At 40.7% G+C, this 11,510-nt stretch overlaps 1 protein-coding gene across 1 annotated transcript in view; it reads right to left on the bottom strand.

Moving 5' to 3' along the window:
- ZNF652 (zinc finger protein 652) overlaps positions 1-11,309 on the bottom strand; it is a 32,964-nt gene extending 21,655 nt beyond the window's left edge. The window contains exons 1-3 of the mRNA XM_015810424.2: positions 10,206-11,309; positions 7,179-7,326; positions 5,992-6,107 (exon numbers count right to left, since the gene is read on the bottom strand). Coding sequence (XP_015665910.1) covers positions 5,992-6,107; positions 7,179-7,326; positions 10,206-11,108 — 1,167 coding nt within the window. The 5' untranslated portion in view covers positions 11,109-11,309. The remainder of the gene's footprint in view (positions 1-5,991; positions 6,108-7,178; positions 7,327-10,205) is intronic.
- Positions 11,310-11,510: the final 201 nt, after the last annotated feature.

Here is an 11,510-nt window from a genome sequence, read left to right as displayed (position 1 = left end):
CCTGTGACGCTGGATGCCATAGCCTTGGAGGCAAACCTGGTGGCTTGGAGAGATGCATCTGATGCATATTCAATTGCCGCTATCATTTTACTAAGGTCTTGGTGAGAGCGGACATCCTCAGTTGGGGTCCGGGCCTGGAGCTGTTTGAGCCAGCGATGGGCGGATCTATTAAAGAATGAAGCGGAGGAAGCCGCTCTAATCGCCCAAGCCGCCGCCTGGTGGGTCTTACGATAAGCAAGCTCGGACTTACGGTCCTCCGCTTTGAGGGCTTCAGAGACATCCCCGGGTATGGCGGTGGCTGAAACCAGGGGACCGAGTGGTTCATCCACTGCAGGTACCTCCAAGGTCTCTTCCAGCTCCTTAGCCACATTATAAAGTATCTTGTCAGTGGTGCTAGGTAACGGGAGAGAAGCTGGGGAAGCCCATTGCTTTTGTATAGCCGTCATGAACATGGGAGGGCATGGGATGCGATGTTGAGCCGCCACTGGCTCAGTAAAATTGGGATCCAACTCCGGATCAGGGGAAACAGTAGCCGCCATTGAAGGGGGCTCAGATCCCCGGTGGGCTGTTGATGCGGCCTTTCGGAGCAAGGTGACGAAAGCAGAAGGATTAAACATGCCACTGAATGCCGGAGCATCAGGGGAAGTCTCCTCCTCCTCAGACATTGGGAACCCCTGGTCAGTGCCCTGGTCCTGGAGGGATGGACCCTCTGAGTACGAGGAATCTGATGGTGAGGAGGGTGCGTCATAAGTCTCCTCAACCTGACCCTGTGTAGGGGTGGGGGTCGCAATCGGAGGTCTAGGCTGAATCGCTCTGGCGTTCAAGGCGCTCTCAACTGCTTGCGCAATCAGGAAGGTCAGGCGATCCTCTGAAGGCATGGGGACCGACTCCGTAGGTCGGAGACCTGCAGCTGTAGGGGTGAAGGTTGCCTCTGGGGGGCCGTAATGTGACCTCGGAGCAGGAGGTACGGGGGAATGAGAGAGTTCTCCCGTAGTCCAACCCCTCGGGGAAAAGGCGGGAGGTCCCAAGGGTAGAGAGGATGTTAATCCCTCGGTTTGAAGAAGATCTAGCCTAGCTGCCTTTTGTGCTCTAGAAAATTCCTTTTCAAGGGCCTGATGTCTCCGGCTGGCTTGTTTGTCTGCCCTCTTGGAGGTTTTGTTCGTAGACCTGCCCCTGGTCTTAGATGTAGGCAAGTCAGGACCCTCCAAACTGGGTGGAGCGGCAGACATCAAGGTGGGTAGAGGAGGCGCAGCCTCTGCTGAGGAAGAATTGGTAGCCTCCATTCTCAGATAGCACAGGGACTCGAGTGGGACCCCCCGGTATCTGGAGAACACAACTTCTGGGTGAGGACACACGCACTGAGGGTACGGATGGAACCCAGGAACTTTCTACCCACTAAGTAATCTTATTGGTCGGAAAAGGACAGGCACAAGTCGAGTATGTCTGGAATCCGGCCTAATTTGAGGAGGAAAAGGACAGGTGCTCTGATGGAACACCTGGAATCCTCGTGGCCAAACTGGCAACAACAGTCACGAAAAGAGTGACTTTTGCTCTTAAATTGTAAGTAAGCAGGCTAGGAGACACGAGGGCCTGAGGAGGAATTTTGTAGGGCTGCTCAGGATCCCTAGCACAAGCTAGACCTAACTGTTGATAATGGGTGTGAAATTCAAGTCAGAGGTGGTTCCCAAAATGGCGGCCGAACCTCAAAATGGCGGCCCGTTGAATATTGGGCGGTTTGCGCAATGCCAAAACCCCCCTGACTATTCCTTAAACCTGAATTCAAAATACAGATGAGGAAAAGAGCTTTCCTGGCTAATTATCCCGACGCGCGGCTCAAAATGGCAGCCGTGCGCGATTGGCAATAAGTCCCGAGCCACTGCAAGGCTTTCCCAGCTATTCCCCTCGTCGCGCGATGCAAATGGCGATAGCTCGCGCCGGCAATTAGCCCCAGGAGAGCTGCAAGACCTGAGGAAAAACAGCTCCGACGATCGAGGGAACCCCCGCCGGTGCGCCTAAAATGCAAATGAGGGACGAACGGCCGTTCGTCTGCTCGTCAAGCCAGCAGGTCTCCCTCGACACTCGTGCTGCTTCCCCGGCCGTTTGAAGGCCAAACGGCCCGAGCGGTGTGAGGCGCGCGCGCGCGTGTCTCCTCAGCAGGGAAGCCGAGCGGGGAGGCCCTGAGTGTGAAATCGCCTCAAAACGGGCCTGCAAGGTAAATCTTTTACTCTCCGTTCGTCACCGGGCCGCAGCCGCGAGCTCCAGTGAGAACGGATCCAATGGATGCTGGAGGTGAGAGGGATAAGAAGGATCCCCTTCTACCCTGTCAATCCTGGGAGGGGGAAAGGAAGAAGGAGCCCCTTCTCTTCAGTAACCAATTTCCTACTCCCAACTGGAGACTTGGTTAAGCTATTATTTTCTAACAGCTTATCCAAGATTGTTGATTTAAACTAAATAGCTAAAGAAGGTGGAGGATTCATCCAGAGTCTAGACTATACCTGCCTGAGAGCCAGAGTTATACGTCCGTCCATGGGCAAGATTAAGTCAAGACTGGGATCTAGGGTCCAGGACGGGCGTGGCAACTTTGGCTGACTTAATCTGATTGGGCAGGAATACAGTCTACTACCCATGGGTGGATCCTCCATCTCCAGTGCTGGAGAACTATAAAGTTTCTTAATCAAATTTTCATCTCTTTTCAAGAGTATTTGATCAAATTCTATCTGTTCTTTATAAAATCCCACTGTCCTTAGATCTTTCTCATATTTTGTTTTGATTTGTAAGTAAGGCCACCATGATAAGTCAATACCTTGTTGTTGTAGATCTTGCCTGTCTTTAAGTTTTCCATCATTATCCAAAATATCTTTATAGGTGACAAGTTTATTATAATTAATTAAATTTGGGTAAGCAAAAGCTTCCATTGCTGAGAGCCACTCTGGTATTTTAATATAGATTTTTTGTTTTATTCTGTCCCATTCTAAAAGGAGTACATTCCTTATAGCATGGCATTGAAAATATCTGTGTATTTTATTTTTCCCATACCACAGAAAGGCATGCCAACCCAATTGCAGGTCATGCCCCTCTAGGTAGAAAAGTCTTTTATTTCTCAGCATTATCCATTCTTTAATCCACAGTAATAAACTAGAAATATCTACTAAATTGTTGCAGAAAATAGAAAAATTTGGAGAAGTGGCTGGTTTGAAAATAGAGAAAAGACTAAGGTATTAACAAAAAATTTAACAGATAAACAGAAAACCTACTTTACAAAAAAGACTAATCTGCAAATAGTGAAAAAAGTGAAATATCTAGGCATCTATTTAACACCAAGATGTACAACATTAAAAGAAGATAATTATGAAAGACTGTTGAAACAAATAAAATTAGATTTGGAAAAATGGAAAAGCCTCCAACTTTCATTGCTAGGAAGAATAGCAACAGTGAAGATGAGTAACCTACCGAAACTACTCTTTTTATTTCAAACAATCCCTGTAAAACTGGGGAAGACTTTCTTTGATGACTTAAACGCAACAATATTAAGATTCATATGGCAAGGGAAGAAAGCACGAATTAAAGATAAAATGTTACAAGAAGCTAAAAATAGTGGAGGATTTGGACTTCCAGATTGGATTCCTTGGGTCTTTTCAATGATGGTTCTAATGTTAAGTATCCATTTTAAGCCCTGGGAGATTATAAAACCCCCAAATCTGAAGGACTCTGCTGCTGATATTGTGCTATCGAATGTGGTAAGAGATGGTAAAACACAAGGGCTCCTCCTAAAATCTGCTTTCATCTCTTTAAGTTTATTCAGCTCCAGATTGTTATGGCTCACCCAGGGGCCAGTTGTTCAACCTCCTGTTTACATGCAGACTCTTCCCTGTTTCGAATGAGGCCAATGACAGTTGTATCATCTGCAAATTTCAGAACAAAGAGTTCCCTTGAGATGCAGTCATTGGTATAAAGAGAAAAGAACAATGGAGAGAGCATATAGCCTGAAGGGAGCCTGTACTTTCATCGGGTACTAGATGAAATTTTCCCTAGCCTTACCTGTTGGTTCCTAACACAAAAATAATTGTGGTCACAAATCAAGAATTATTTGTATTCTTTGCTTTTTTCTATCAATGTTCTATGTCACTTCATTACAACTGGATTTCTTTGAAAACTAGACAATTCTCTATGATATAGAGGACCTGCACAGAGGGGATATGATTTAAGGACACAATTGCACTCTTATTCCAAATAATAACTAAGGTTTCAGTCAAATCATGCACAAGAGTTCCACAAATGACCCCAACCCTCTTCTGAAAACCAATCAGCCTGGGGCAGACTGATCAAATCGTTTCTACCTCTCTGTAGTGGAATACAGCCCAAGAAAAATCAAAGACCAAGTGGGAGTGATCTGTTCATGGCAAGGGATTTATGTTAGTACTCTTCAAGTCCAGTTTATATTGCAACTGTCCCAAGATAAAGACAAGGTTCAATGTGTGACACTTTTTGGCCCCTGTTTTGGCATAGAGGTAACTTCAGTCAGGTACTTGGTAGCCACTTGAGTAGCCTCCAAATTTGCACTTGAAATCAGCAGATTAAAATTTGCCATACCATAAGCCCATGGAACTCCACTGCCAACCCAGCTATGAACTCCAACTAGCATAATTCTCTCTGAACCCCTACTGCCCAACTTCACAAACAGGAATTCACAACTGGGTATTGCAGAACAATGCACCTGAAAGCCATCAGACTTTTCAAATGACAATGGCTATACCACCATCTTAACCTTGGGCTACCCTTGCTGGTCAGCTAAGTTTTGGTAATTCAAAAAAAAAATCCAGCCCTTTCATCCACAATTAAGCTGTGGAGGAGGAGAGCTTTATTATAAGTCTTATCCATTAAGTAGCAACAATTAGAAACCAGGACATTTGAGCCTTCATTTCCAGATCTTGCAGTATAGCACAAGCGTCTATCAAGACTGGTACCAAATACCAAGGCGGTCATTCCTGGAAGTGGCTATAAGGAGCATGGAGATGATGTTGGAGAAATTATCCAGAAGCCATTAAGAGGACAGCACATGCAGAAGTAAGTGGTGAATCTAGAGAGCCTAGGAATATTAGAAACTAATTTGGCTATCCTGATTCGTGGAGGCTAAGATGGAGGGAAGGAAAAACACAGGCAGACTTGTAAGACAAATAAAGGAGAATATTTGTAGCTCAGGGTTGAAATGAGGAGTCCTTGGTGCTCTCTGAGCTTGCTTATTTTCTTGCAGATGTTTCATTATCCAAACTAGGTAACATCATCAGTGCTAGTAAGGAGTGCTGTTTGCTGTCAGTTTATATTCTGGTGGCTTGTCTTGTCAGTGCTGATGGGGGTGGTCAACCAAAGAATCTCTAAAACCACCCAATCAATATTGACAGGGCAAGCCACTAGAATATAAACTGATGGCAAACTACATTTCTTACTAGCACTGATGATGTCATCTAGTTTGGGTAATGAAACATCTGCAAGAAAACAAGCAAGCTCAGAGAGCACTAAGGTGCCCTCAAACTTGTAAGATTCTGTTATTATAATCTATCTCAATAAATACAGTTCTAGTTTTTCAGTGAGTTGGTTTCCTTGTCTAACCTTGTCTACCTCATATATTTCAGTGATCTAAACTGTTTTCTACCGCATCTTCCCCTGCCCAATATATTTTCCTCTGGCTGCAGTGCAGCACCATAATATCCTTGGTTTCTTATCAAGGACTGATACATATTATGATCATCACTGAAATATAATCCATTTCTGGCCTAGATTTAAGAAGGCACCATGACAATAATTTGCAGTGGAGTGTGAGCATATTACTATCCTGTCTTGTTTGTATGCTGGTAACTGTAAAAATAGAATATTAGATAAGAGATGACTTTGATTTATAGCACAGATTTTATTGTTCATGTCTATTCAATTTTAATATTACTTTATAATTATATGCTTGTTTTTTTACAATTAGACATTGAGCAGAATTCATACCTCACATCGGAAAGGCTTCTCTCCTGAATGCTGTAGTGAATGAACCTTTAACGACATACTGCGTTTGAAAGATTTTCCACAGGTTTCACATGTAAATGGCATGTCCTTAGTATGTGCTGAAACATCAATCAATTAAGTAAGTCAGTCATAACTAGCTTAAGTCTCAGTGGTTTCAAGAGGTATACTCTAAAAATAGATAAGATTGGATCCAATTGTGTTTTTATTTTATTTAAAGTATTTATTTGGGTGTCATTCAATTAGAATGGTTCTTGTGGTGGTCTATAGTTAAATTATAATATAAGCAAAATAACTTAAAGTAGCAGTTAACATTCAGGAAATAAAAATGCTATTTATTGTGCCTTATAATACAGAAATCAGCTTAGTACAGAGTAAAAACAAAGCATGCTAATTTGACTATAAATTATGATAGGCATGGACACAGAGAACTACATAATTAGACTTCATGTAATCACAGGACAAAAGTGCCCTTTTTCATTAATTCCCTTTCTCAACAACTCTCTTCTAAGTTCGAACTTCCTAGCTATCTCACTAGGTCAAAATTATTTCAGCCAAGTGAGAATATTTTTTTAACAGTTTAGTTCGCCCTGAAAAGGAGTTCAAATGTTTTTCCTATATCATTTAGGTCTACAGATGGGTATTTTACCGTGAAGGTATCCCACATTTTACCCATATTATATGCTTTAATTCTTTCAAATATAGATTCTAGTTCCAAAGGCAAGAGGAAATGTATAAACTCCCTAACCTCAGTGCTTGCATTCAGGAAGATGCACATCAAAATATACAAGTTTTATTATAAAACTAGTACCCTTGTAATAAATGGGGCTTAACTAAAACAACAAATTGCAAATAGACTAAAATGACATTTACCTTCTCCAATTGCATCTAAAATATATTCCCCACATTAGAGCCTCAGATAGTCTTACATTGGGCAGATTGAGAGGCCAAAGACTAGATTTCTCTTTTTACTTCTATGGCTTTCTCTATCCCATCCAGTAATGACTAACGGAGATGAATAAGGACATAGTTTCAGATAGGTGTTTTTAAAATGACTAACCTATCTGTAAACAAGGAGCCACGTGAAATTCTACATGGACAGTTGGCTGAGCATCAGAATCATAAGTCTGAAAGAAGCACAATGCTATGCAAAAACAGACAGAAAAACTCACCAACCATGTGCTTTCGCACGTGAGCCATGGTGTAGAACTTCTTTTCACATATTTCACAGGAGAATTTTTTCTCTGCATATCCATGGACAATCTTGATATGCTCATGGAGGGACCAAAGCTTCTTGAATGACTTATTACAGGAAACACACTGAATGGGTGGACAGGATAAAGAAGAATAATTTAAACAAAGTTCACTTCAGATGGCACCAGGAAGCTGTAACCAAATGAAATGAACATACAGAAGGAAAAGGCTACAACAGTATGTACACTGTTTGTGACAAGTATTAAAATGCCATTCAGTTGATTCAGTCACTGAAACCACAGATACAAGGTTTAAGTGAGTACAGTATTCGTGTGCTTACATCGCCACCTGCTGCTTCCTCAAGAGCAGATCAGCAGCAACATCCAGGCTTCTACCAGCCCTTCACACAGGCGCAAAATACATTGATGGAAAGAGCAATGATGTTGCAGAAGGATATTGACTAAATTCAATGAGCTAGCCTGATAGCTTGAAAATGATGTTTGATATCAAAATAGCTCATTTGTATTTAAGCATAATCTTGGAAATATATCGCTATGAACTGTGGGATTATAATAAATTACTCAAAATGAAACAACTGTTTTTCCTATTTGGAGTACAGGAAGTTAGACTACGGATAGGAAATAAGAGAAAATGAAATAATACATTTTCCTCTAGCCAAAATCATGACAGATTATATTTAAAGAAAGTAATGTGATTTTGTATTAATGGCTAATTTTAGTTGGCAAGGACACTTTGTAATTTTTATCTTGTGTAAGATAAGATGGTAAAGCAAAGCAAAATAAAAATATTTGTAATTTGTGTCATTATTCAGTACAAGTAGTCATTAATACATCTTACCATAACCCTAGCAGACCAGTTATACAAGAAAGTAATGCTCTCTCTCTCTCTCCCCAAATTTAAATTCTGTGCCAAGAAACCAGAACATTATCAGTTATTTATATTGTGCGAAACATTCAGGAGTAAGTTAGCAAAATATAATTTTAAACAATACATCTAGTGAGATAAATATAAACTCCGTGAAGATTTTTTAAATTAGTCCAAAGCACTTTAAAAATAATAAACCTACTACAAAATGCAGATTAGAGTTATCTGATTTGAAACTCGTTCTTATTTTCCATTCAAATTGGAGGACAGAAGTAGATTCCAGTTCCTAGGGCATAACAGCATAAGAATTCTGGACCAAAGGATTGCTGAAGCTGGCACAAGGAATAACAACGAATTGGAACTGTTGAATAAATTGAACAGAGCAGTAGCAGAAGGAACATCTGTGTCTTATTCCTCTGGATTCACATATATATCAGAAATATCACATCCAGTTTACAGAAAAGAGACAAAAATCAGAGTCTGGGATAACAGAATACTAAATCAAAATTCCACTCTTGATCCCAGCAACAATAATCAGCACATTGAAGGAAGCAACTGCAAACCGATCACATAATTGAAGATCACTTATCCTTTAATCCAGACTGGGCATTTAATAGCTAATAGGTGGAAGACCCACAGAAGAATTTGAAGGTTATGTTTTTATGTCATATTTATTTCAAATATTTATTATTTTTTAAAAAATCAAAATCGATTAGAATAAAAAGTATAAATGCTACCAGGTTAAATATTGATATTCTCAGGCAGAGTCTGTAGTTGAAAATAAACATCTTGCTGATCCATTTATTAAACCCACATAAATGCTGACCATATGTACACGGATTCTTCATCTGTATTCATCCAAAGATTCTTGGATTTGCTCATTCTGCATGTTAACTTACTAACTTGAATTTAATCTCCAATGCTATGGGAAAGTAATTAAAAATGTTTTTTTTTTTTTTAAGGGAATCTTTCTTTAAGGGAACCTGCTCCAAAATGTTTATCACTTTGCTCTATAAGTCCCTCTATGATCTCTGTATACAATACCTAGATTGGTAGATATTTATCTACTTATACTTTATTAAGTTTCATTCAAGAACTAACTTGAATAAATTGCATGCAAAATGCAATGTATTTTATCCAATAATTTTCTGATATTCAGAATTATCTGTGTATAATTCACAACTATCTTTCATGGAATCAAAAAGCCCAAACTCACTTTTTTCTTGCTGTCTGATTGATCTGCTGTTAACTGCTGTTCCCCATCACCCATTAGCAGTCATGAAGTCCATATTTTGCCTTCACCGTGATTATAATGGTAAGTTAACCATTGGTAATAGGAACAACAACAATTTCTGATAAGATGGATGAAATAGGAAGGCTAAAATACTGTTTCTTAAAGTGTGAGAATGTGAATGGTTTTGAGCTTGTTTATCCTGGCTGAATGCTTTATTTCTTATTCATCCAGCTCTACCCATTCAGGCAGTTCCAAAAGGATTCTGAGGAAATAATAGCTCTCAGTCCCCAAACATAGGTCACTTATTTTTAAATAATTATTTCAAAATCTAACAACAATCCATAGCATACTAAATAGCAAACAGATATTTGACACACTTACAGACCAAATGTTTTTCTTACATTTACTGAAAAGTACAATAGGCTGTTTAGTTGACATGAGATGTCTCATTGTATTATATATTTCCTAAACAATTTATAGCTAAGTAAGATTTATGCAATTTCATTATTACAAATTACTTGCATCCTGTCGTATCTTGTCTACATATGCAAGTCTACATATCTTGCATAATGGTTATTTTTTTAACTAAAGCAAACTGCAGAATGTGTCTTCCATTTAATACTAACCAATGTACAATATATGTGTATGTTTAGAATGCAATGTTCCATTTCTTCTGCAAGGTTGTGTGGAGAACTCTTATAGCCAAGCATCATTCCCTCCCCTCCCCACATCCATGCAAGTCAATTTCCTTAACTATGCAAGAGGAAATGTTGATCAAAGTAGAAAGGTTTGGGAACTTGTCCTCCTCAAAGGATTTCCCCCCTTGCAAAGTGTCCAGGGGACAGCAGAAGGTAGGGAAATCTGGCAAACCAGTGAGAAAACCTACCTGAATGTTTTTTTCACAGTCTGTTTGCTGGTGAAGGGAGAGCTCACTTTCTAGAACAAATTTCTTTCCACACTTGTCGCAGATCTGCATGCGCCTATGAGTGACGTTCATGTGCTTCTCCAGATACCAGCGTGTGTTAAACACCCTGGGGCACTTCTCACAAGTCAAAGTCTCCTTTTCTTCACACTTTGATTTCTGCACAGGTGCCTTGGGCTCCTTTGCAGCTTTCTTCTTACGCTTGGGAGGCTCAATGCTCTTTCTACGGCCCCTTGTAGTTCTGGAAGTAGGGGAAGATGTGGCGGCTGCAGTAGATGCAGCTCTCCTTGTCCTCCTTTGTGCAACACTATCATTTTCCTCTCTTTGCTCTTTTTTCTTCTGCCTCTCATTTTCCTCATCATTACTGTCTTCAGTGGCCTCTTCCTCCCCACTGTCACCCTCCTCTTCCTCACTGCTGGTCTTAAGAACAGCAGTTTCTTTGGATTGGGAGGGGACCCCCTTCTCCCCTTTTGATACATTTAATGTTTGGTTGTTAAGGTTTACCTCTACTATTATCTGCTCCCTTTTGTAAGTCACTTCATCTTCTTCCTCGTCCTCGTCCTGCAAGTCGTCAGAGTTCTCCCTGTCTTCTTTCACGGCTCGGGCCTCTCCTACTGTTCTGTCCTCCCTGAAATATGGCTGCTCCTCTCTGTCATGAAGATGTGGCTTACTTGCTTTTGGGTCCACCAAGACAGAATAAGGACTCCCAGACTCCCTTTTGTATACCTTGGTGGATAAATCAAGTTCCTGGCTGGCACCATGATAGAAAGTGGGTGATACTTGACCCCTGTCCTCCTGTGCCATCCCTGCTACATGTATGGTGCAATTTTTAGCCATCTGCTGGCAAGAGCTGGCTGTTTCATTCATGGGGGCTCTCGATTCATTGAGCACCTTGTATTCCAGAATATCAATGAAGTAACTCTTTTGGAAGAGGATGAATATCTGGAAATAGCTAACTCATGACTGTTTTGGGGGAGCAGAGCAAGAAAGCACGTGTAGGTCATGGAACTCTGGTTTTATAGCAAGAAGACATCGACAGCAGTTCACAGGAAGAAAGCTGCCACTCAACAGATGAAAATTTTGTCTAGAAAAAAAGGAGAAAATTAAGTTAGTGGCTTAAGCATAGCTGGAATAAATTATCCTTGGAAAAACCTGTTGCTTAGTATAAGCGGTATATAGAATTTGCTCCAATAATTGTTAACCATTTATATTAATAATAGGCTAATCATGTTATTGTCTACAGGATAAAAATGGGAAATGCTTTTTTGC

Source organism: Protobothrops mucrosquamatus, unplaced genomic scaffold (genome assembly GCF_001527695.2).
Source record: "Protobothrops mucrosquamatus isolate PMUCROS unplaced genomic scaffold, P.Mucros_1.0 scaffold10, whole genome shotgun sequence".
NCBI lineage: Eukaryota > Metazoa > Chordata > Lepidosauria > Squamata > Viperidae > Protobothrops > Protobothrops mucrosquamatus.
The sequence above is the reverse complement of the archived record's forward strand: the minus strand, read 5'-3'. Positions and strand labels throughout refer to the sequence as shown.